The sequence below is a fragment of the Peromyscus eremicus genome, chromosome 20 (assembly GCF_949786415.1).
Source record: "Peromyscus eremicus chromosome 20, PerEre_H2_v1, whole genome shotgun sequence".
Classification (NCBI taxonomy): Eukaryota; Metazoa; Chordata; class Mammalia; order Rodentia; family Cricetidae; genus Peromyscus; species Peromyscus eremicus.
This window is the reverse complement of record NC_081436.1, coordinates 23,954,699-23,981,415: the sequence shown is the minus strand read 5'-3', so window position 1 is coordinate 23,981,415 and position 26,717 is coordinate 23,954,699. Positions and strand designations below refer to the sequence as shown.

Here is a 26,717-nt window from a genome sequence, read left to right as displayed (position 1 = left end):
TAACACATCAACTAATATTCTACAACATCTAACACCCTCTTCTGACCTCTTCAGGCAAAACCCCATATAAGTAAAATAAATTACAAATAATAGTAATTAAAAAATTGCACAGACTGGCAGCTAGCTGGTGCACACCTTTAATGCCTCACTCAGTAGCCAGAGCTCTGTGAGTTTGAGTTTGAGGCCAGTCTGGTTTATATAGTGAGTTCCAGGACAGCCAGGGCTATGTAGAGAGACCCTGTCTAAAAAAAAAAGGATCGGGCTGGAGAGATGGCTCAGCGGTTGAGAGCACTGACTGCTCTTCCAGAGATCCTGAGTTCAATTCCCAGCAACCACATGGTGGCTCACAACCATCTGTAATGAGATCTGGCGCCCTCTTCTGGCCTGCAGGCATACATGCAGACAGAACACTGTATACACAATAAATAAATCTTAGAAAAAAAAAAAAAAAAAAGGATCACAGGCCACAGCCTCCACTGTGAATGATCCACAGATCATCGGGGAGGAGTCTGAGAAACAAGAGAAGCAACAGCTCTGACTTACCAAGTCAGGCCACAGAACTTGTGTTTAGTCCACAGCCACAGGGGAGGAAGGAGCAGCCGGTGGTAGCCCCTCAGCAGAAGGCAGCTCTCTACTTCTTCAGGAGGCACAGTGTGGCCAGGGCAATGCCTCTACCCAGATGGGAGATGCCAAGGGTGACTAGAGGGCTTGGCCCTAAGGGAGCAGAATTGACCACTCAGAAGCACATCTGTCTAGTACCCTGAAGCCTTTTTCTCTAGGCATGATCTCAGGTAGCCCAGGCTGGACTCTAGCTTTGTATGTATTGGAGGATGACCTTGAACTCCCGATCCTACATACTAGGATTACAGAATGTGTTACCATGCCCAGTTTGGGGACCCCCACTTTGAAGACAACGTCTTCTCAGCATCCAACATGGAGTCCCCAAGTGGGGGACCCTTATGGGAGGAATCCGACATCTATGGGGTGTCATACCTACTGTGAGGTTCCTTCCAAAAATCATCCTTACAGTCTGCATCCTGCCTTTCTAAAGCAGACACCTTAGGTACTGGGGGAGTGGCCAGGGAGCTGGTAAGGGACACCAAAGACAGTCGATCAGGCTCATGTTTGAGCTCAGTCCTCTTCCTCCCTCTCGGTTTTTTTTTTGTTTGTTTTGTTTTGTTTTTTGAGACAGGGTTTCTCTGTGTAGCTGGCTGTTCTAGAACTCACCCAGAAGACCAGGCTGGCCTCGAACTCACAGAAATCCGCTTGCCTCTACCTCCTGAGTACTGGAATTAAAGGTGTGTGTCACCATACCCAGCAAGCACAGTCCTTTCTTAAGTGACAGCTTGCCTCTCTGTGTGCCTGGCCCACGGTAGGCATTCACTACTGGCTCTCTGGCTTCTGTCTGGACGAAGACTGGATCCCAAGAGCCTGGGTTTTGTCTGTTACGCTGTGCTTCATCACCTGCTCTGGGCTCCTCCCTGCCCTCCACATTGCTGGAGACAATCCTGACCTCCTGCAACGTCCCGAGCGTCTTCTTGTGGCAGAAGCTTCATCCCCTACACTGTCTTAATCAGGGTCACAGGGTCAGTCCTTACAGCCTAGAGCATCAGCCATGTCTTCCGCACCCAGCACGGGACTTGACAGAACCAAACGCACATAGCCTTGAGAATGGGGCAAGTCTATTGTATAACGGAGTCACTAAAACCCCTCTCCGGTGTTACTTACCCAATGCTTCAAATTCAAACCCTTGTGGTGGTTAGCAGAAGGGGTGTGGTTAAACTCCCTTTCCATACTTGGGGAAACTGAGGCACATAGCTGTATGTGGCTTGTGCACCTAACCTGAGTGTGGCCAAGCACTGTGTGACACACTCCTGACACCACTCACTTGTCCCACCACGGGACAAAGTGTGTTGCCTGCAGGAGCAGTATTCGGGGCCATCCGAGAACGTGCTGGAAATGGATATTCTGTCCAAATGTGCTGAGCCACAACCCCTGGATCTGGATTTCAGCAAGCCTGCTAGGACGTCTAGTGCATGCCAAAGTTCTAGGACCACCGCTTTGCAATAACCCTGCAAAGTCCCTACAATCACCTGTACTTTATAGACAGGTAAGTGAGGCACAAAGAAAAAGGCAGGGGGTAGGGACAGTGAGATGACTGGCTCAATACCTTAAGCTCTTACTTCTCTTGCAGAGGACCTGGGTTTGATTCCCAGCACTCACACGGTAACTCACAACCATCTGTAACTCTACGTGCAGGGGACCTGATACCCTCTTCTGGACTCGTAATCATACCACTCATGTGGTACACATAAATTCACTCAGGTGGTTGTTTTTCTTCTTCTTCTTCTTTTTAAATCTTATTTGTTTGTTTGTTTGTTTTTTGAGACAGGGTCTTTCTTTTATACAGTTCTGCTCGGGCTGACCTGAAACTCATAGACATCTGCCTGCCTCTGCCTGCCAATTGCTGGGATTAAAGGTGTGTGCCACCACTGCCTCATTGTTTTAATCTTAAAAAAGCAAAAAAGGCAGTCGCTCCACGGCCACGCAGCTGGTAGATGAGTACCAGTATTTGAATCCAAGTAGTTTCCCTCGCTCATGGAAATTACCAAAGAGTTGATATCAGAATTCAGTTAGGATCAGTTTTGTTTTATTTGTTTGGTTTTGGTTTTTTCGAGACAGGGTTTCTCTGTAGATCTGGCTGGCCTCGAACTCACAGAGATCCCCCTGCCTCTGCCTCTGAGGGGATTAAGGGCGTGCGCCACTACCGCCTGTCTAGGATCAGTAGTTTTTAGTCATTCATGAATAACTCCATATTATGCGCCTGTTAGGGCCAGGCTAGGTGATGGAATCGGGGAGCCTAGTTCTCACTGAAGCCATTCTGGGAAAATCGGTCAGAAGACCTGAAGCAAAGCTGTGCGAGACAGGATGGGAGGCTCCTTTAAAAGGCGGAGACAAGTCGGCGGAACTGTGGAACGAGGCCACTAGGAGCGCTCTTCCGGAAACCTGAAACTGTTACACTCGGAAGTGTTTTAGGCTAGCGGCAGCCACGCTACCGGAAGCTAGCTTCCCTGGTATGGGCCGCAACAAGAAGAAGAAGAAGAAGCGAGATGGCGATGACCGGCGGCCCCGGCTCGTCCTCAACTTCGATGAAGAGAAGCGGCGGTGAGTGGCAGGGTCGAGCCGGATTCCCGTCGGGCTGCCGGGAGAGGCCTGGCCACGTCCAGGGCGCGCACGTTCACGCAAGTCCTTCCGGCCCCGCCCCTGGACGTGTCCGAAGACCTCCGCTTTCCCCGCCTGGTGGGATGGAGTCGCCCGCTCTCCGCTCGCAGGTTCTGGGGTGCGCAGGGCTGTGCAGCCCAGTCCGTGGTCCCTGCACACCGCCGGCTCCCGGTCGTCGTCGACGAACGACGAGCGAATGGGATGAGAGCGGTTTATGTTCATTCATTAACTCATCATACTGTGTCCCAACCAAGCTTGGGACCCGGCGCTTCGGTGTCACCGTGGATAAATGACGCTGTAGTGAGTCTGCGAAAGCTCTAATGCAGCGCACCAAAGGGAACTGCAATGGCCAGGCCTGGTGATGTAGACCTGTAGTGTTAGCCACTCGGGATGCTGAGGCAGGGGAATTGCAAAGTCAAGGGCTACAGAGAGAATTCAAGACCAAGTCTCGGCGATTTATAGAGTCCCTGTGCCCAAAGCAATGTAAACTAGTTAGTTTAGGTTTAACCCTCCAGTACAACAGCAAAATCGGGAACAGAGTAGGATCAGATAGTAGGAGGAAGCAAGAGTCAGGAAGGTGGGCGGCACCCCTAGGTGCCATCCCACCGGTGGGCTTAGGGGTCGGATGTCATTGAGGACTGGGTGTTGGTTGGTTCAATAAAAGAGTTTGGGGTCTGGGTGAAGGTGTTCTTGGAAAGCCCTACTAGAGGTGATACCTAAAAGTGTAGAAGCAGCCCCCACTTGCTCCATCTCTACCACCTCATGTGTACCCACCAAGGGGGGAGAAACATAGGTGGAGTAGGTGCCCTGGAGAAGGAAGCCTGGGAAAAAGCAGCCTTCTGTCGCACATTGTATGGCGATGTGGTCAGTGATGGAGCGTGTAAGACTGTCCCTTACGGCATAGGTGTGTGGTAGGTTATACCACCTAGGATTATATGTAAGTACACTGTGATGGTCTAGCCAGGACTAGCAACGCGTTTCTTGTAAGGTACCCTTGTCATTGAGTGCCTCCTAACCATGTTCTCTGTGACCTTGGATGAGCACCCTAGTCTCATGCAGTGTCCTTACCTGTCAAATAAGGACAGGCCGTGGAGAGTTAGAATGGGTTAGTGGGTGGGATAGAGCCTGGCCCTTCTCTCCTCATGGCTCCTCCTGACTCTTCCCCCGCTTCCTTCCTGCAGGGAGTACCTGACAGGCTTCCACAAACGGAAGGTGGAGCGGAAGAAGGCAGCCATCGAGGAGATAAAGCACCGACTGAAGCAGGAGCAGAAGAAGCTCCGGGAAGAGGTGAGGTGCGGAGGAGGGTGGGGGCCCAACTCCCAGGGGAGGGGCAGAGCGGAGGGTGTGCGAGCATGGCTGGAGCTGTTTGCACAGGTAGACACTGGGGGTGTGTGAAGGATGAGTCCTCTTGCGTTTGCTCTAGGAACCATGGTCCCACACCATGGAAGTGAACGGGGCTGTTGCCTGGGATGGACTGAATGGCCATTCTCACTGTGTGCCTTCCTGTTTGGTATCTTTTTCTGTGACCGTGATTTTAAAAAAAAGTTCCTGACAGAGCAGCTTAGGGGAGAAAGGGTTTATTCTGGCTTTCAGCTCAAGGGCACGGTCCGTTGTGGCAGGCGGATCAAGGCGGCAGGAGCTTGAATCCGCTGGTCCCATCACATCCGAGATCAGGAAGCAGAGTGATGAAGGCAGGCTGCTGTTCAGCTCTCTTTCTCTACCTAATATAGCCCAGGATCCCAGCCAGGGAATGGCACCGCCCATAGTGGGCGGGTCTTCCCACCTCAAGATAACGTCCCATAGGTATGCCCAGAGGCCCATCTCCCAGGCATCCCAGATTCTGTCAGGTTAACAATTAACACCATCACATCCTTCCCTGTGACTTCAGCGCCACCAGGAATACCTGAAGATGCTGGCAGAAAGAGAGGAGGCACTAGGTGAGTCCCCACCAAGGTCTTGTGTGGAGAGCGTCTAGTGAGCCTGGGCTTCTGTGTCCCCTGGTGGCGATAAGGAAGAATGGGGAGAAAGCTGGATGGAGGGTGATTTTTGTTAGCCGTAGAGATCTTGGTGGTGATGTAGGGGCCAAGCATGGTCTAAGTGCAAGTGGACCAGGGACCAGGGGACCCGAACCATGCAGTACATTGAGGCTGAGCAGAGAGCCTGGGGATGGGACAGCTCTTGCTGTCACTCAGTTTCTCCAAAGCAGGGACAAGCTGGGAGCATAAGGGATGAGAGGACAAGTCATTTCCAGCACTTACCTGTGGGTGGGACTCTGGACCACTCTGTAGGTACAGAAACAATAGGGAGGTAGGGGGTGTAGATGCAGAAGCAATGGCGAGGTAGGGGGTGTAGATGCAGAAGCAATGGGGAGGTAGGGGGTGTAGATGCAGAAGCAATGGGGAGGTAGGGGGTGTAGATGCAGAAGCAATGGGGAGGTAGGGGGTGTAGATGCAGAAGCAATGGGGAGGTAGGGGGTGTAGATGCAGAAGCAATGGGGAGGTGGGGGGTGTAGATGCAGAAGCAATGGGGAGGTGGGGGGTGTAGATGCAGAAGCAATGGGGAGGTGGGGGGATGCAAGGAAAGAATGACTGGCTCTAGAAAGCACTCAGTGTGCCAGTCCCCGTCCCTGCAGGGCTGGGAGGGAGGCTGTGGCCTGGTGGCTGAGCCAGGGCTGAAGACTGGTCTGTGCTCACCTTGCAGAGGAGGCGGATGAGCTGGAGCGGCTGGTGACAGCAAAGACCGAGTCGGTGCAGTATGACCACCCCAATCACACAGTTACCGTGACCACCATCAGTGACCTGGACCTGTCAGGGGCCCGGCTGCTAGGTCTGCCCCCGCCTGAGGTAGGTAGGACAGCCTGAGGACAGCCCTGAGGAAAAAGCGGTAGATTGGTCTGTGGGGGCTGCTCAGTGCCTGCCTATGTCGAGGGTCTCCTCCTGGAAGTGTGTCCCTGGCAGCTCTCTTGTATGGCTCAGCCCATCAGTCAGTTGAGTGTTGCCTGGATATGGGGGCCAGTAACCGTGAGGATGCAGGAGTGAGGCCCTTGGTACTGAGCCCAACTGTAGTAATTGCTCAGCAGACCACTTAGATGGACCCCAGCCTGTGTGACAAGCAGCGTACTGTGGCGTGTGTGTGCAGGGACAGTGAGTTTGCAGTGTGGGTTGTGCATCCTCAGTCACTTGTTCACTAATTGAAAACAACAGCATCCCAGTAAGGGACCAAAGCCCCTGCTCCACGTAAAGCTGAGCCTGTGGCTTGTGTAGGGATGTCTCTAGCAGGCTCCCTTCAGGTCTGCAGTGTTCAAGTCTTCTGAATGAAACGCTGTGATATTTACATGGAACCTACGCAGGTCCTCCCCTGTCCTTTCAATCATTTCCGAGTTACTTAGAAAGCTGAATGCCAGGCCAGCGAGAGAGCTTGGGGGTGAAGGTGCTTCCACCTCCGGAGTTCCACGCTGGCTCCTATGGTTTATCCTCCGACCTCCTGTACACATCACACACACACACACACACACACACACACACACACACACACACACACCCCAACACACGCACACTAAACAATACAAAAACAAAATCTGAATTCCCTGTAAGTCCTGTCTGAGTTGTTGTTACAGGCCAGTGTTCAAAGAGTAACGTGAGTCTGGGTCCTGGAAAGCTGGCTCAGCAGTTAAGAACACTTTCTGCTCTTAGAGAAGACCCAGGTTCAATTCCCAGCACCCACATGGTGGCTCACAACCGTCTATAATTCCAGTTCCAGGGAATCTGACACTTGTGACCTCTGCAAGCACCAGGCATGCACGTGGTGTATAGATATACATGCAAGCAGTGTGTTCATACACATCAAATAGATGTAAAAATCTAAAACAATTAAAAAAAAAAAAAAAAGACAAATCTATGCTCAGCACGGACACCGTGTTTCCTTCCAGATGTTTTCTTTTCATTCTGCAGTTGGTCGACTCCAACTGCCCAGAGAGTTAGAGTACAAAGTGCATTTCTGGGCTGAGGATGCAGCCTGCCCAGAATGTGAGACCCTAGGTCCAGTCCCCAACATCACAAAATCAGCATAACAAAGTCCCACACGTTTCCAGGCACGGGCACACACGACGGGGTGAAGGCAGGAGGGTCATTAGTTCAAGGCCAGCCTGGGCCCCTGTCTCAACGGGGAAAAGTTCCTGCTCCATGCTGCAGTGTCTACATCCTGGAGAGCCACGGCCGGACTGACTCCCGATTACCTCCTTTAAGCTCGTCCTTCCTTAAGGCCTGACACTGTGTCTTGTCATTTTGCTGATGTCGCTCTTGGTGAATGACTCGCTCACTACTTCATGCTTAACTAGCTTTTTTTAAAAAGGTTTATTTATTATGTATACAGTGTTCTGCCTGCACATATGTCTTCAGGCCAGAAGAGGGCACCAGATCTCACTATAGATGGTTATGAGCCATCATGTGGTGGCTGGGAATTGAACTCAGGACCTTTGGAAGAGCAGCCAGTGCTCTTAACCCCTGAGCCATCTCTCCAGCCCCTTAACTAGCTTTTTTATACAGCCCAGGACTTCATGCCTAAGGAATGATGCCACCCAGTGTGGGCTTGGTCTTACCCATAGACCAACTTGATCTAGGCGGTTTCTCAATTGGGGGCGTGTCTCAGATGACTCTAGGATGTGTCCAGTTGACAGTTAAGGCTGAACAGGACAGACATACACAGTGTACTCTGCACAGAGCCTGCTCTGAGCCCTCCTCAGGCCTTCCAGGTCAGACTTGTGTGCTAATGTTAGGACTGCTCAGCGTGACTATCCACACCCTGTAACAGTCCCTGTCCTTTGTTTCTCTAGCAAGGGGACCTGGATGGATCCCAGGAGGAGGTGTCATCCATGGAGAAGCCAACAAAAGCCTTGCCCAGGAAGTCCAAAGATCCCCTGCTATCTCAGCGGTGAGCTCTGGCTTGTAGTTGCTGAGTCCCCTTCCTGTCTGGCAGTAGTGGCTAGGCATGTGGAGCTACCCTGGCCTGGAGGTTTGGGGGTGGGGAATGTCAGGCTCTGTGGAGCCAGACCAGGCAGAGTTTGCAGTGTGTTTGGAGCTTGTCCCAGCTTCTCACCCGTGAGTCCAGTGATCACTCCCCAGCCTCCCACCCTTGCCTGAGTCTCAAGGGGAAGCCAAGGCCCTGGCCTCACCCACCTCCATTTTCCTCGTAGCATCTCCTCCCTCACAGCCACACTGCATGCACACAGTCGGAAGAAGGTGAAGAGGAAACACCCTCGGCGGGCCCAGGACTCCACCAAGAAACCACCCAGTGCCACACGTACCAGCAAGACTCAGCGCCGCCGCCGGATGACCGGAAAAGCCAGGCACAGTGGGGAGTGAGCCCTTGAGAAGCCTGTGGCTCCCCAGCCAAAGTCCTGGCTGTCACCAGCTATGCCGAGGGGTAACTGCAGCCTAAGCCTGGAAACAGAACTTCTCCAGCCTGGGGCCATCCTTGCTTGGGAACCACCCTGGGCTTTGAGCCAGGAAGGAATGGGTTTCCTAGAGCCCTGGCCCCAGGAGCCTGCAGAGTGGTGTCGGGGTTTCTTCACACATGTACATCCACCTGGGACTCAACAGTCTTTGAAACTCCTCACATGTATGCTTGTGATTTGTCCTGGCTTTGATGCCATGCTCCAAAGTTGCCATGCTCTGGGGTGGTGGGAATGGTCAGGGGTCCGTCTTCCACCTCTGGGTTTTTCTGAGGGTGTTATAAGGTCATGTCGTATCTGGGTCCCCAGTCATAGCTGGAGACCAGCATGTCCCTATGGAATTCAGAGCTGTGGCGGTATATGGTAATTAATGAAGCATCAAGGAGGCTGAGGCAGAAGACTCAATTTACTGTCATCTTAGCTCCGTAGGGAGTTTATGCCATCTTGGACCGGCTGTCAGGTAGTATCTGAAGACTGAGGGCTGGAGTCAGAAGGTCCCATTCAGGGATGGAAAGCTTAGCTCAGGGCCTTCCCTGGGGCTGGCTTGGCCTAGTCTCTTCCCTCCTTCCATGCCCTCTCTGCTTTGGGAATGGTGCCTCTGCCTGTTTAGCTGTCTCAGGTAGGCCTGGGCCTCACCCTCTAGACCACTGAGCAGGACAGCAAGCCAGGAGATGCGGGGATTTGGTCCCCACGTGAGCCTCAAACAGTGATACCCTACTGTGTGAACCTCCTTCAGGGCCACCCTGAGGCTGGAGTGTGAGTAGTATAGGATGTTCTGTACTCCAGGGTCGTAAACCTCATGGCTCACAGCATGTCCCCATCTCGTCTGCCTCCAACCCCTTTCTCTGGTGATGTGAAGTCATTTCCAGTGTACATTGGTAATTCACAAGAAGTGAAATGCCATACATTTCTTTTCCTATGTGCCATTGGTTTTTCTAGCTGACCAAGGAAATTGAGTCCGAAGTTTGGCCAGTCCTCAGATCAGGGAGGTGGAGTCAGAACCTCCTGGAAAACTTGTGTCTCCTCTCAGGATACACCCGAATACACAGGACACCCCCTACACACACACACACACACACACACACACACACACACCCCTGGAAAACGTGTGTCTCCTCCCAAGATAGGACTCTTTCCCTGTGTCTCCATCCTGGGCAGAGTTTGGTCTGTAGGGACTTCATCAACAGTGAGGTGAATTGAGCGTGGTGACATACTCCTTGAGTATGGATTGCTTTGCTGTAAGTTCTAGTCCAGACAGGGCTACAGAGAGCCAGCCTCAAAACAAGCAAACAAGCAAACAAAGAACACAACAAAAACAAAACAAAAGGAATGATGAAGTTACTAGGACGTGTGTGCACATGTTTGCAGTCCCAGCAGCTCAAGAGCCCTACGTAGGAGACCCCATGTTCTAGGCCAGCTTGGGCAGCAGCTCCGTACATCAAAAGTTCACAACTAGGTGGTGCAGTAAGGGCTCTCAGGCTGACAAGGTTACCAGCCTGGAGCTGGGAAGGCTAGCCGCTGCAGTGGCAGCAGCCTTTCAGATCTTTTATGCCTTTTTTTTTTTTTTTTTTTGGACAACTTTGCCTCACAGCCTAAGACAGCTGCTTGAGCTACGGCCATCAAACCTGCCTTTCAGCTCAGAGAAAAGAGGAAGGGATGGCGAAGGACATAATCACCCTCTAAAAAATCTACACACTGGCTGTGTTCTGTTAGCCATAGAAGGCAAAGGGTGCTCCCTGCCGAGAAAAGCTTCAACCCTGGCCGTTCTGGGAAGGCATTCGCCCAGACAACTAGGGGTTGATCTGCGAACAGAGGGAAGGAGGATTGGGATGCAGCTAGCAGGCTCTTCCCCAGGAAGAGCTGTAGAGAGGCCCTCAGTGGCACAGAGCTAATGGCTCCCAGCTGGCCCTGTGCTGGGACAGCAATGGGCAGTGACTCCGTCCAGGGAAGGCAGCCGGCCCAGGCACTCCAGAGCAGGACAAGGGCTTTGAGAAGGCTTCTGATCAGAAACGCCCTTGATGTGACTAGAGAGGCTCTTCCTAAGTTGGGTGACAGGAGGGGGTGGTGTGTGATTCAAGGTCTCTGGAGAGCAACGGATGGTTGGTTGGTCGGGAGAGGAAGGAACTCTCACCCAGGCGGAATGGAGTCAGGATCAGGGCTTTGTTTTAGAGAGGCCCCCTGGTGGCAGTGAGGGTGTGTGCAGGCAGATCTGGACAAACCAGGGAGGGGGGGAGGCTTCCTCCTGCAGGCCTTCCCTCTCCAAGCATTTTCAGGCCACGTGCCAGGTTCAGGCCACTGCAGATAACCGTGAGCAAGGCAGCTCAAGTGCCATGAGCACGTGGTGGGGACTCCCAGGAGGGAACCGAGGAGAGACGGTAACTCTAACATCAATGGCAGGGACCAAGCCCACCAAGCTGGCTGGCCGTACCCGAAGAAACAAAGGCCAGGGTTTGGGGCCTCACCTCCAGGATCTCAGCTGAGAGCTTTTGCTCCAGGTTGGGGTGGCAGAGGCCTTCCTGGGAGGAGTGGGATTTGAGCCATCACAAGTCAGTGAAGATCTGCTGTGATTCGGGGCTGGAGAGATGGCTCAGTGGTTAAGAGCACAACTGCTCTACCAGAGGACCTGGGTTCAATTCCCAGCACCCACGTGGCAGCTCACACCAGTCTGTAACTCTAAGACCTGATACCCTCATGCAGACATACATGCATACACCAATGCACATAAAATAAAGATAAATAAATTGTTTTAAAAAAAAGATCTGCTGTGATTCACCATTTCAGAGAGGGCCTCAAGCTTAGAGTGGCTTTAGTCACAGTCTTGAAAGCCACCTTGACTAGCAAGACTGTGGTGATATTTTGTTTATGCTTGAACAAGTAAAGCTTGTCTGGAGATCAGAGTGTGGAGCTAGCCACTAGTTAACCATAGAGGCCAGACCTTGGTGGCACACCCCTTTAATCCCAGCACTAGGGAGGAGGAAGAGGAAGTGATATGGCTGGGCAGAGAGAGGAATATAAGGTGGGCAGAGACAGGAGCTCTCCCCCCACTTCAGGCTGAGGAGTTGGCCAGGTAAGAAGTGGCTGTGTCTTGCTCCTTTGTCTGTCTGATCTTTCAGCATTTACCCCGATATCTGACTCCGGGTTTTTATTCTAAGACCAATTAGAACTCATGCTACACAACACCTGCACTTCCCCAGATGTAAGCAACCTTCCACCACCACAGTCTGATTTTGCCGCCATGCCTTGGAATGTATCCCCTTGAACTGTGAGCTGAAGCCAATGTTTACTAATTTTAACTCTGTGTTTTCCTAGGCAAGTAAACAGGTGAAAACAAGCCTGGCTATGTGCCATCATCCCAGGTCAGCCCTGGCTGCAGCTAGCTTTGATGACCTCAGTAAAGGTCATCCATCCTGCTCTGCTCTGCCTGATAGCCCTCCTCTACCTTGCTCACCCAGGCTCTGAACCCTCCATTGCCCACGGGAGAAATGGCTGGGTGTTCCTTGCCCTTGCCAAGTGAAGACACAGGTTCTGGGCTAGAGCAGGAGTCATGGCACTCTCCAGATCTCTAAGGGGGTCTCAGTCAGGGCCATGACCCCAGCAAAGGTGTGGAGCAGAGGCCCAGTGAAGTGACAACATAGGTAGATGTGTGTCTTAGTTTCATTTGTTGCTGTGATAAAACACCCTGACCAGGGGCTGCAGAGATGACTTAGCAGTTAAGAGCACTGGCTGCTCTTCCAGAGGACCTGGGTTCAATTCCCAGCACCCACACGGCAGCTCATAACTGCCTGTAACTCCAGTTCCAGGAGATCTGACACCTTTACACAAACATATATGCAGATAAACACCAGTGCACATAAAATAAGAATAAATCATTAAAAAAAAAAAGATGCCCCAAGTGATTAGGATACTAGCATCTCAACCCAGGAAGCCCAGTCACTTCAGATGCTTAAAAAAATTAGACAAACAAAAAGCAACTTACGGGAGAAAGGATTTATTTTAGCGCACAATTCCAGATTACAGTCCATTGCAGGGAAGTCAAGGCAGGAACTGGAAGCAGCCAATCACATCACACCCAGACAAGAGCAGAGAGAATAAATACATTGATGCTATTTGTGCTCCGCTCCCTCCCTGCATTTCTGCAGTTCAGGATCCTCTGTCTAGGGAATGGTGCTGCCCACAGTGAGTGAGTCTTTCCACCCCAACAGTGATCAAGACGACCCCCCACAGACATGTCCACAGGCCCTCCACAGACATGTCCACAGGCCCTCCCGACCTAGGCAGCCCTTCACTGAGACTTTACACATGATGGCAGAGTGTGCAAAGATGTTAATTAAAACTAACCACCACATCACTTCAGTCTGAAAACCTGAGTTTGATCCCCAGAACCAACATACCAGTGGAAGGAAAGAATCAATGGTTGCACAAGACTATCCTCTGAAACAAATGCTTGTCATCTTTTAAATTATTATTATTATTATTATTATTATTATTATTATTATTATCATTATTTTATGTTTTCTCAAGACAGGGTTTCTCTGCAGCCCTGGCTGTCCTGAAACTCTCTGTAGATGAGGACCAGGAGGACTGTGTGGTTCCTGGGTCCCAGGCAGCCTGGGAGAGCACAAGCGTGGCCATGTGGGGGTGAGGGGGTGGCTCCATCTCCTGGACGGCTAAGAGCTCTCTGGGCCCCACCATCCTCCTCACCCATCCCTACAAGAGGGGCCTCTTCCCATAGTTCCCTTTGCTCCTGGCCTTCTGTCATCCTCTTGGGCAAACATTCCAAAGCTAAGGTGAGTACTCACTCGCGGCGCCCAGCTGGTCCCCCTCTCCTGCTTTCTACCCCAGGTCCGGCCACCCTTCAGCCTGTGACCCGTCCAGACCCACAGGCTCACTCCTGGGTCTTTGCTTAGATGCAGGAGCCACGTCTCTAAGGCCTCCCTGATGACCCGCTTGGAAACACACTGCCCAGCCCCCACATGCCACTCTGCTCTGCTCCCTTTCTCCTAAGCACCGGCCCACTCAGCCACGCTTGCTTATTTCTCTCTCCCCTGGATCTGTTTTCCTCCACCATACAAACACACAAAAGCAGCGCGCGGGTCTCTTGTTCTGTGATGAACTCTCAGCAAACATGACTGACAAAGGGCTCCATAAATATTTCACGAACTGGGTTGTCAGGCGGGCCACCCTCAGTCGGCTCTAGGTTGAATTGCCTGGTAGGGGCAGAAGGCTGGAGTCATGCTCAGTTCCAACTCAGATGAAATATCCATTCTACCCCAGGCTCAGAGAGGTCAAGAAACTGTCTCAAGATCACCCAGCCAAGAAGTGCTAGAGGCTGACCCTGAACCCAGGTCTCCCTAGCCCCTGTCTTACTTACAGCTAGCCGGGCCACGGAGGAAGCCAGCTTGTCAGTCAGATGAATGCTGGGCCAGGATGGCTTGTTCGGGGCCTTGTTTCTGCTCTCACATGGGAAGAGGCCACATTTTATTCATGCTTTCTTTTCTGAGCACTTCACCGGACACAGGTGAAAGAGAGAATTAGCAAACGGGGACGCTTCACAGTGGCCTGTGGAGTCAGACATCCCAAGACATTGGTCCTGATTCTGCCCTTTATTAACTATGCGACCCTGGCAAGTCGGTTGACATCTCTGATCTTTGTTGATGTGTAAAGGCCTGGCTTAGGAGCTGGTGTGGAACCGGTGCACAACAGAGCTTAACTTGAAGAGTTGGGGTGGTGATGTACATTTTGTGGGTGAGCCCAGGTCCATGTTCAAATGCAGGTGGAGATCCCTGAGCTTGGATGCTCTGTGGTCCCTGAGCAGCCTGGATACTGACTGCAGTATCCAGAGTGATGTGATGTTGGTACTGTGTTCCATTCATATTTACTAGCTGTCTGGAACTGTTCTGCCTGAACAATTCATTTGGTTGGTTGGTTTCTGTTTTTTGCTTTTGTTTGACAGGGTCTCATGTCGCGTAGGCATAGAACTGATTCTGTAGCCAAATCTGGCCTTGACTTCCTTATCTTTTCTTTTTCTTTCTTTTCTTTTCTTTTTTTTTTTTTTTGTTTGGTTTTTTTTTGTTTTTTGTTTTTTGTTTTTTAGACAGGGTTTCTCTGTGTAGCCCTGCCTGTCCTTGAACTTACTCTGTAGACCAGCTGGCCTGGAACTCACAGAGATCTGCCTGCCTCTGTCCTTTGAGTGCTGGGATTAAAGGGGTGCGCCACCACCACCCGGTCAACCTCCTGATCTTCTTGCCTTCACTTCCAGATCACTGCTTCTACTGTCCCCACCTCCCTCCCAATTGCTGCGCTTACAGATGTACGTCACCAGTCACCAGCCTTTTGGTTTTGCTTTCTGGGAGTGTCTCACTCTTGCAGCCAGGCCGATCGAATTGTGAGCAATCCATTCTCCTGCTTCAGATTTTCAAGCGCTAGATGACAAGTATGTGCCACCGCACCGGGCTAGACACACTTTGTATTTCCCACGTATGCATTAGTGCCTTTTGAAGACCTTAGCCAGAACGAACCAACGGGAAAGAGACGAGAGGCCACTGGGCCAGCTTCAGCACTCAGGCCCCATGGGGACAGGGATGGACCCGGCTGCGGGTAGCCCAGGCGAAACGTGCTGTGCATCCCGCGCTCCAAGGCGCCTGGGCACCGCCCGCCTCTGCCCCGCCCCTAGTCCTCGCTGGGTCTAATCGCAAGCTGATTATGCAAATGAGGCTCTGAGGGCGAGCCTATTGGAGCGCGGCAGGGGCGTGGTCTTACGCGCACCTCCCGGGCAGCGTTTTGATTCATTGTTAAAATAGAGACTGTGACCCTGGCACGAGCACCTCCATCGCCCGGTGAGTGGAAACCTGAGCCTAGGTCAGAACCCCGCGGCTAGCGGAACTGTCTGGGCCAGAAGGGGAGACCAGGAGTGGGAGGCTGAGGGACCCCGAGGAACTGGAGGACCGGCTGCAGGAAGTGGCGACCAAGGGTCCATTCTCCGGTCGGGGTGTGCAGATGCGCGAAGGCTTTTTGTAGTTACATCCTTACCATCTAAGGTGTATTTTAGGGAAGATTTCTGCCGGTTGGTTGGGGTCGTGGAGGGAACTGGAGTCACAGGAGCACATGAACAGTCCTTGTCTCGCCCCCTGGAAAAGGAGCCACGGTCTCCATCCAAGACGATGCTCCTCTTGGTGGCTGGACCAGGAAAGAGCAGCCCAGGTTGGTGGGGCAAGTCCATCCATCCACCATATTAGAACCGGGACTAAGTAGGGCAGAGAGATGGTCGCCCAGGGAGGAACCCAAGCTCCGTGGATCCTCCTGTGGGGGTTCCACTCTCCAAGGGAACGACCTGGAGCCCCAGGGGGAGGACCCGAAATTCCTCAGCTCAGCTGAGATTGACGACAAAGGTTTGCTCCCCGGAAGTCTGTGTCACCAAGTAGGTCCGGTATGAGGTGACCCCGTGGTGCCCTGAGGTACTTGGGCTTTGGGAGATGCTGGATACCACCCCTACGAATATCCTTCCAGGCTGTGGATAAGTGAGAGGACCTCAGTCTCCTGACCCAGAGTCCCTTCTAGGGTGTGGACATTGTAGCCTCCAGAACAAGGAGGAGACTGGACTTGGCTCATGACCCCTAGCAAGGATGGAGGTGTAGCTCAAGGTTGTCTAACACCTTCTAGGACTTGGGTTTGATCTTCAGAACTGGGGTGGGGGTGGGGAGTGGGATGGGGGACACCAGTGGTTCCTTTTGGGCTAAGCTCAGTCACATATGAGCTTGGTGACCTTAGGTGGCTGTTCACATTTGTCTAAGATTTGTCCTCAAGTCTGAAAATACCTGGCTAACCCTTTGCATAACTCCGTTTGCCAAGGGACCTGGGTGGCTTGGCAGTGTGATCCAGCACCCTCATGTCCACCCTGAGCTGTAGGGCAGACCAAGAACCTCCAGCTGGAGCAGGTGCCACTGTGTGTCAGGGAACCTCCCTGAGCCTTGAGTGCCTCCTCGGGATCTGGTGTTAACTTTAACTGAGTAAGAGGGGAGCTGTAGGTTTAGAAAGCTAGACACTTTGGGATGAGCTAGGAGACTCTTTTATGGTGTACTCCAGCAGAGAAAACAGCATTATGGGGGTTTTGTTGCTGGCTTCTTTATTTGGTGTGTGTGTGTGTGTGTATGTGTCTACATGTTTGTGTATGTGTACATATGGTGTGGGTACATGTGGAGGAAAGAGGATGTCTCTTTCTTTCTTTCTTTCTTTCTTTCTTTCTTTCTTTCTTTCTCTCTTTCTTCTTCTTTTTTTTTTTTTTTCAATGCAGGGTTTCTCTGTATAGCCCTAGATGACCTGGAACTCGATCTATAGTCCAGGCTGGCCTCGAACTCGGAGGTCTACCTGCCTCTGCCTCCTGAGTGCTGAGATTAATGGCATGTGCCACCACCGCTTGGCAGGCAATGCTGGGTTTCTCTTTCAGTCACTGTCTACCTTATTTTTGGAGACAAGGTCTCACTGAGCCTGGAACTGGATGATTCAGCTAGACTGGCTGGCCAGTGAGCACCAGGGATTGCCCCTCACCACCACCATGTCCCCACCTCCCTAACACATAACATCGTGCTTGGGTTCTGGGCATTCAGACACAGGTCCTCATGCTTGTTGGCAGCCCTTTGCTGTTTTTTGCTGTTGTTGTTGTTGTTTTTCAAGAGATGGAGACTGTATATGTTGCCTACACTGATCCCAGAGTAAGTTGCACACTCACAGAGCCTCCTGCCTCACTGTGGATCAGGGGTGCACATCACCACCTATGACTGGAAACCCGACTTTATTTATTTATTTATTATTTATTTATTTATTTATTTATTTATTATTTAATTTTATTCTTATTCGTTTATAGGTATACAGTGTTCTGCCTGCGTGTGTCCCTGCAGGCCAGAAGAGGGCACCAGATCTCATTATAGATGGCTGTGAGCCACCATGTGGATGCTGGGAATTGAACTTAGGACCTTTGGAAGAGCAGTCAGTGCTCTTAACCCCTGAGCCATCTCTCCAGCCCCCAAAACTTGCCTTTATTATTAATTTGTTTGTGTTTGTTTGTTTTTCCAGACGGAGTTTCTCTGTGTAGCCCTGGCTGTACTGGAACTCACTTTGTAGACCAGGCTGGCCTCGAACTCACAGAGATCCATCTGCCTCTGCCTCTGTCTCCCGAGTGCTGGGATTAAAGTTGTGTGCCACCACCTCCTGGCTTTGTCAAAATTTTTTTTCCTCATGGAAACTTTCTTTTTTGTTTGTTTGTTTTTTTGTTTTTTGTTTCTTTGTTTTTTGAGACAGGGTTTCTCTGTGTAACATCCCTGGCTGTCCTGGAACTCACTTTGTAGACCAGGCTGGCCTCGAACTCACAGAGATCCACCTGCCTCTGCTTCCCAAGTGCTGGGTTTAAAGGTGTGTGCCACCACCGCCCGGCGGAAACTTGCATTTTTATGAGCAGCACAAGGAGAGTGTAATTCAGGGTCCTTGGATCATTGACCAACAATATATAGTAAGGATTAGAAATCACATGTAAATGCTTGGCAATATGTTGGAAAACTTAGTTGTTGATACTGTTGTTGAATACATGAACAGAAGAATGGGTAGACAGCTTTGTCTGGCTTGGACAAATCAGGGCTGGGGTCTATCTACATAATGGCCCAGCAGTTATCAGGTTCTTGTTCCCAAATCCTTGCCAGGCCCCACGTAGAGAGCCAGCCACTGGGTCACAGGAAGTGCCTGGTGTGACTCACCTGCTATGGAGGACGTGGCTATGAACGTCCCAGGTGTCCGTTTAGAAGCCATCGTATCTCCCGAGAGGCACCCTCTGAACTGCTGTCACCCTGGGGAGCTCCATGGAGCAGGACACCAGGTAGGCCGGCGCTCTTTGGTGGTAGGTGGTGTGGAATGTGGCATCAGTGATGGGCTGGGCCATGAACTTGCAGCTGAAGGGAAATGCTTCCTGCTAAGCTGTGTGGTGCTTGTGCTGTGTTAATGTTTCTACACCTTGTCCACTTTTCAGAGATCCTATATTTATGTGTGTATTTCATGTATACGAGTATCTGTTTGCCTGGATGCCTGCATGACCGAAGACGCATCAGATCCCGTTATTATAGATGGTTGTGAACCACCATGTGGGTGCTGAGAATTGAACTCAGGACCTCTGGAGGAGAAGCCAGTACTCTTAACCGCTGAGCCATCTCTCCAGCCCCTATTTAATTTTTTTTTTTTTTTTTTTTTTTTTTTTTTGAGACAGAATCTTACTGTGTAACCTTGGCTGTTCTGGAGCTCACTATGTAGACTAGGCTGGCCTCAAGCTCACAGATCTGACTGACTCTGCCCTTTTTTTTTTTTTTTTTTTGAGATAAAATCTCATTATTATGTAGTGCTGATTGTCTTGGAACTTGCTATGTAGACCAGACCAGGCTGTCCTTGAACTCAGAGATCCCTGATCCCTGAGAACTGGGATTAAAGGTATGCACCACCATGGTTGGCTTATTTAAAGAAAAAAAATTTTTTTTTTTTTTGAGACAGGGTTTCTTTGTGTAGCTTTGGCTGTCCTGAAACTCGATTTGTAAACCAAGCTGGTCTCAGATTTACAGAGATCTGCCTGACTCTGCCTCTCAAGTGCTGGGATTACAGGCATGTGTCACCATCACCTGGCTTTAACAATTTTTTAGATTATATTTATTAACTCATGTATGTGTATGTAAGGTTACACACATGCCATGATGCACTTGTAGAGATCAAAGGACAATTTGTGGGAGTCATTTTTTTCCTTTTATCATGTGGGTCCCTGGGATTGAACTTGAGTCATGAGACTTAAGAGGTAAGTGCTGTTACCCAGTGAACCATATTACCAACCCATACTTCCATCATTTTTATTTTTTTTAACTATAGACTCATCTAATTTATGCTTTGATTTGCTGTTCTTTTGTTTTGTTTTGAGACAAGGTTACACTATGTTGCCCTGGTTAGCTCTGGAACTCACTCACTGTGTAGACCAGGCTAGCTCCAAACTCACAGAGTCACATTCCTCTGCTTCCCAAGTGCTGAGATTAAAGGCATAATGCCATCATATGATTATGATTTCTCAATTATAATGCAATAAAGCTTTTTTTTGGGGGGGGGCAGGCGGGGTTAAAAACTAAAAGAAGAAAGACCAGGTGTGAAGATGCTTGCCTTTAATCCCAGCGATTGGAGGCTGATGTGGGAGGGTTTGTATAGTTTGATCAGCTTGAGCTACATAGTGAATTCTAGGCGAGCCTGGGCTGCAGAGTGAGACCCTATCTCAAAACACAAAGCAAACCAAAACTACGAAAAGCTATTAAAAGAGAAGGGTCATTAGATGGTTGTATGTTAAAGGCATCGCTCTTAAATCCCCACCTTTGAGGAAGAGCTTCCTTGGCAGGTATGAGAGGTACTAAAGATGGCTGGTGCCCACCAGAGACGTGTTTCCTCAGGTGCTGGGTGAAAGAGGAGTCATTTGCTCACTGTGGTTGACGTGGGCAGACGCCAAGCTGCGGTTACACATAAGCCCGGGTGCCCTGGCATGCACCCTGAGAACCGTGGAACCTGCAACTCTCCTGTGTTGCTTGTCATTTCCAGCAGAGTCTGAGGTTTTTCTCAGCCTGGCAGCCAGCTTCCCATTGCAGGGGGAGGGGTGGTGGGTGTCTCCGTTTGCCTGGAGCCGGCAGGCCCACACTGTAACCCTGCTGGCCAGTTCCTTACCATGTGACCTGGGGATATAAGCTCTCCTGCCGTTCTCAGCGCAGCAGAGGGCTCAGCAGTCCCCTTACTCTGGTGCCTGATGCTGCTTAGCCTGAGATATATGGAGTCCTCCAGGGATGTTCGCCTCCTCTCCCCCCCCCCCCACTTCCTGCCCAGAAACGAAGCTTTGGGAGTTCTTCCTGCCAGAGCAGAACCTCTTGTGCAAATGACCTTCTCTCAGCTGAAGGGGAGATGGCGAGCATGGAGCAGAGGATTATGGACTCAGTCAGATCTGAGGTAGAGCCTCAGTCCCACCATTTCCCAGGCAAGATTTTGGGTCAGCATGTGTAGTCGTTTGGAATGAACAGTTGCTTGAACTGAGCCAGTGTTTCACGGGATGCTAGGGCAGTGATGTTGAATGAGGCTGTCGCCTCCCCGGCTCCAGGGGGCTGGTGGTCTAGTCAAAGCCGTGGACAGGAAGAAAGGAACCACGGAAATGGCTGTTTCAGCATGGCCACGGTCCACGCTATGAGGGAACAGGGGTTGTCAGGCCACGGGGAAAGTTCTCCAAGGACCTTTAGTGACTTGATGAAGGCTTGCCACTGGAACTAGGGAAAAAAGAAAAGGGGAAGGGGATGGTACGGTGTGTATGAAGGGTTTGAGGCGGAAAGCATGAAGCACATCGGAGGGCTTAAGATTGGTCATTGAGGGCTGGAGAGATGGCTCAGAGGTTAAGAGCACTAGCTGTTCTTCCAGAGGTCCTGAGTTCAATTCCTAGCAACCATATGATGGCTTACAACCACCTATAATGAGATCTGGTGCCCTCTTCTGGCCTGCAGGCATACATGGAGGGAGAATGTTGTATACATAATAAATAAATAAATCTCTAAAAAAAAAGATTGGTTATTGAGCCGGGCAGTGGTGACGCACACCTTTAATCCCAGCACTCGGGAGGCAGAGCCAGGCAGATCTCTGTGAGTTTGAGGCCAGCCTGGACTACAGAGTGAGTTCCAGGACAGACTCCAAAACTACACAGAAAAACCCTGTCTCGAAATGACCGCCCCCGCCCCCCCCCAAAAAAAAAGATTGGTCATTGAGAGGGAGAGTCACCCAGATACAGGATGGAGAACCGGTTGGGGCCTGGCTCTCATCTGGCTTGGTGTGCTTTGGTTTTGTGGACGAGCTGAGGACCTTAGATTGCACTCGGTTATCATGAGGTGACACTAAGGATTTTAAACAAGAGAGTGACTGAAGTGATCCTGTCTCCATTTTCAGTGTTGCTGTGATTGCTGGGCAAAGCGTGGAAGGCAGGGGGTGAGAGGGAAACCGGGACAGGGTAGAACTGCTACAGGTATGCATTTGGTCTAGAGATGACTGTAGCCTTGAGATGGGGACAAAGGACTGTCCAGCCCCCAGAATCAGTTTTTACTACCATGTTCCATGCACAGAGACTTGTGTCCTTCCTAGATTTAGGTGCCAGGGCTTCCTGAGTGACCTTCCTGTGCCTTCAGAGCTGAGCAGTTATCACTGAGGTTGCAAAGCTGAGGTCACCACTGAAGCAACGGGGATCTGACTCCAGTGAAGCATCTGTCCCCCCAACCAACCTCCTGGGAAGGAGGGCTGCAGGCTGGTGTGTGCCCCCAGCTGCTCGTCTCCGGCTGCTCGTCTCCGTCTTCTGGGCCACCTCTGCCTCCTGTTACTTGAAATTAAAAACTGACTGGGGGCTGGCAAGATAACTCAGTGAGAAAGGGTGGTGCCAGGTCTGAGGACCTGAGTTCAAGTCCCTGGGACCCATGTGGTACAGGACCTGAGTTCAAGTCCCTGGGACCCACGTGGTACAGGGTGAGACCTGACCCTTGCAAGTTGCCTTATACACACACATACACACACACACACACACACACACACACACACATACACACACACCACACCACACACACATACACAACACCACACACACACACCACACATACACATATACACACCACACACCACACACACACACACACACACACAAATAAGTGTTTAAATAAAGAAGCTGGTAGCCAGGCATTGGTGGCATATCCCTTAATCCAAGCACTCAGGAGGCAAAGGCAGGCAAAGGCATCTCTGTGAGTTTGAGGCCAGCTCGGTCTATAGAGCAAGTTCCAGGATAGCCAGGGCTACACAGAGACATACTGTCTTCAAACAAACAAACAAACAAGAAGCTGGTGTGGAGAGATGGGTCAGTGGTTAAGAGCACTTGCTGCTCTTGCAGGCTTGGTTTGCCCATGCCAGGCAGCTTACAACCACTTGGACCTCCGTTCTGGGGAATCCAGTGCCCTCTTCTGGCCTCCATGGGCACGTGCACACACAGGCAATGAACATATATACACCCAGGTGTACACACCATGCATATAAAATTGTGAGCACTTTAAAAGGCTGACTGGGAGCTGGACTGTGCCAATGGTGGCAAAGAGGTGGCTCAGTGAAGGACACTTGGCCTAAAACAGGATGCTCTAAGATCCATCCCCAAGCCGGGCAGTGGTGGCACGCACCTTTAACCCCAGCACTCAGGAGGCAAAGACAGGCAGATCTCTGTGAGTTCAAAGTTAGCCTGGTTTACAGAGCAAGTTTACAGGGCTACACAGAGAGACCCTGTCTTGAAAATTAAAAAAAAAAAAGAAAAAAAATCCATCCCCAGAAGCACCAAAGCTGATTCCAGGCTCCATCTAGGACCTTTTCTCACTCCACACTGCTTGGTGGATGCAGGCTCAATCGTGGTGCCAGATCCCCAAGCCCCTGTCTCCTGCTGTGGTCTAGCCACTGAGCTGCAGCTCTGGATCATTGCCACTGTGTCCTATGGGTGCTCACACTCACTGAGCCCTGAGCAACCTCATACCTTAGGAGTTAGCCCCGGGCTTCTCCTCTCCATCCCCAGCCTTATCAACTCCTATTCCACTAGCAAGCATGAAGACCTGAGTTCTGCTCCAAGCACCCACATAAAAATCTGGGTGTAGCTAGGGGGTGCAGGTGGTGGTGGTGCACACCTTTGATCCAAGCACTCAGGAGGCAAAGGCAGGCAAAGGCATTTCTGTGAGTTCGAGGCCAACCTGGTCTACAGAGTGAGTTCCAGGACAGCCAGGGATGTTACACAGAGAAACCCTGTCTTTAAAAACAGAAAACCAAAACCAAACAAACAAAAAAAGAATAGGATAGTAGGAACTGGAGATATGGTTCAGTGGGTAAGACTCTTGCAGAGGACCTGATTCAGTTCTCAGTACCCACATAGAGGCTCAGACCCATCTCTAACTCAAGTTCCAGAGGACCCAACACCTTTTCTGACCTCCGTGGACACTGAATGCATGTGGCACACAGACATACATGTAGGCAAGCAATCATACACACAAAATAAAATAATTTTTTTAAAAGGGTAGAGCTGCAGTTGCCTTTAGCCTACTGGCTATGGGTGGGATAGGACCTCTGTTGGTCTTTTCTGTGTCGAACGCACAGATTGCAAGCCCAGTGCCACTTTGAGATCTTTGGCAGCAGTTAACTCTGCAACTCACACAAGATTGAGCCTGTATGATAATGAGTATTCAGAGATGGGTAATGCCTGGGGGCGCTCACCAACCTAAGACAGAACGCCTGTGTGGCCTGGCAGGTGTCTCCATGACGGGTAAGGTGACCTGCTGACGTCCCACGCAACCTAAGTCAGAAGCTCATTTTTTAGTAAAAGGGGGACCTGTAGGGCCCTGACCCCCGTTTTGGGTAACTGTTGCCTTGCTTGCTGACCTTGACCTTGATAACCTCCCTATGCTAATTCCCTGCCTGGTTCCACCCTCCTGAATGCTTAAGGGAAGTTCCTTGTCTGTGTATCCTGCATAATGGGCGTTAACAGCTTAGATGCAAGATTGTAAAACATCAGTATGGAACTTCTGCCCTCCGGGGTTCTCCCATTGTGCTGTAAGCCTGTATTTAAGACCTCCTCCCTCCTTCAATAAACGGCATTCGGCATTAAAATAAACAAACAAACAAAAAAAACAATCAAAACCCAGCGCAGTATTTGACTTTTAAAATGGTCATCATATTCTCTTCCTCCCTTTTGTAAAAGTATAATAGTAAATTTCAACAAAAGAAAAAATTCCCCACTGACAATCCCTATCTCAGGTTAAGCATATAAATTTTTGCTCAGTTGGAACTGTGGGCAAATGACAGCTAGGTGCAGGAGCCTCACAGAATGGCATAACCTTAACAGGCAGCAGACAGTTCTAACGGATTTATCACCTGAAGTTTGTGCTGAAGCAGTCACTCCTTTGAGTTTATCCTTTGACCTCCACATGCACACTGTGGCGTGCTAGCCTGCCCCCCGACACCCCAAATCGAGGGTTTGCATATGAGAGAAAATGTACTATATTTAGCTTTCTACGTTTGGTTTATTTTGCTTAATTTACAGTTCCATGTATTTTCCTACAAACACTGTGATTTCATTTTTCTTTGTGTCTGAATAAATTCCATTTAATATATATATATAAAAAAAAGGGTAGAGCTGTGCGTGGTGGCCCACACCTTTAAATCCCAGAACTTGAGAGGCAGAGGCAAGTGGATCTCTTTGAAGAGTTTAAGGCCAGCCTGGGCTACATAGTGAGTTTCAAGTCAGCCAAGGCTACAGAGACTTTGCTTAGATAAATAAATAAAAGGTGGAAAATGGTAGAGGAAGACACCAGTGCAATGTCACTCTCCAGTCTCCACATGTTCATGTGCACCTAACACACATACACACACACACACACACACACACACACACACACACACTCACGCACACGTGACCCTAGTTTAGGGATGCAACTCAGAAGTAGGACACTTGCGCCGGGCAGTGGTGGTGCACACCTTTAATCCCAGCACTTGGGAGGCAAAGGCAGGTGGATCTCTGTGAGTTCGAGGCCAGCCTGGTCTACAGAGTGAGATCCAGGACAGGCACCAAAACTACACAGAGAAACCCTGTCTTGAGAAACAAAACAAAACAAAACAAAACAAAACAAAACAAAAAAAGTAGGACACTTGCCTAACATGAACAAGTCCATGACTTCCATCCATTTCCGACATTACTTAAAACAAGTCAGGTTTTTTTTTTTTTGTTTTTTTGTTTTTTTGTTTTTTTGTTTTTTTCCCTTGAGACAGGGTTTCTCTGTGTGACAGCCCTAGCTGTCCTGGAACTCACTCTGTAGACCAGGCTGGCCTTCAACTTACAGATCTGCCTACCACTGCCTCCCCAAGTCCTAGGACTAAAGGTGTGCATCACCAGGGCTAGAGAGATGGCTCAGAGGTTAAGCACACTGGCTGTTCCTCCAGAGGACCCTGGTTCAAGTCCCAGCACCCACATGGAAGCTTACAAGTATCTGTAACTCAAGTTCCAGGGGATCTGACACCCTCACACAGAAACACATTCAGGCAAAACTCCAATGTACATAATTTAAAAAAAAAAAAATAGTGTGCTGTGGCCACCACTCTGCTAACAAGCCAGGTTATTATCTGACCCTTATCAACTCACCTCTTCTGAACCTCTCTGGCTGCTTCCCTGGACCCCATTCCCCATTAGGTGGGAGCCAGTGGCTGGAGAATCTTGACCACTTCCCCAGGGCACCGGCGCCTGCCCTTAAGTGCTGCTGTGGAGTCACTTGCTCTCCCTTTGCTCTGTCTGGACTGTCCACTGTCCCTCCAGATCATTCTTATAGCACGTCTCCAAGGAACCGAATGTAGCCAACCTTGCCCCAAAGGATTCTGGAATCTTGGCCCTATTTGCTTCTACCTTTCAATCCAGACACACGGAGCACAGAAGAGGTCTATATTTAAAAGCATCACTGGCCTGAGAGAGTAGTGCAGCCCCTAGCTAGGTCCCCACCACATCTGCCACAGGGGATGGCCTAGGCTTCCCTGCTCATGGCTTCAGCTGCTCTAGCATGTGTAGAAATGGCTGTGGTCACAAAGTGTCCCCTATGACCTACTGGAAATGATTAGCTGCTGGCCAGACACAGTTTCTTGGCGTTCTCCAGCTTCAGAAACTCTCAGACTCCAGACACACCTGAGTCCACAGGCTTGGAGGCGGGGGAGGGGCTGGTGGAAGCAGAGCCCTGGAAGTCACATGGTAACGAGCGAGCAGGCTATGGCCAGGTTTGGAGGGAGGGAGGACTGTTTGGGTGGGAGGGCCTTGCTTTATGCTAGGGCCATACAGACCTTTATACTCTATTTGTTATCATCAGCCCCGTCCCCACCTGCCCTTTTCAGACAGACTCTTTCTATGTAGCCCAGGCTGGCCTCGAACTCATAATCCTCCCATCTTAGTTCTGGCATTGCATCACCAGGTCTG

General features: G+C 50.5%; 1 protein-coding gene across 1 annotated transcript; it reads left to right on the top strand.

The window, feature by feature from the left end:
- Positions 1 to 2,999: 2,999 nt before the first annotated feature.
- Positions 3,000 to 8,831, top strand: Nol12 (nucleolar protein 12). The gene is made up of 6 exons (XM_059247315.1): positions 3,000 to 3,165; positions 4,404 to 4,509; positions 5,111 to 5,159; positions 5,923 to 6,065; positions 8,054 to 8,151; positions 8,414 to 8,831. The coding sequence occupies exons 1-6, from the start codon at positions 3,077 to 3,079 to the stop codon at positions 8,580 to 8,582; spliced, it is 654 nt and encodes a 217-aa protein (XP_059103298.1). The 5' UTR covers positions 3,000 to 3,076; the 3' UTR covers positions 8,583 to 8,831.
- Positions 8,832 to 26,717: the final 17,886 nt, after the last annotated feature.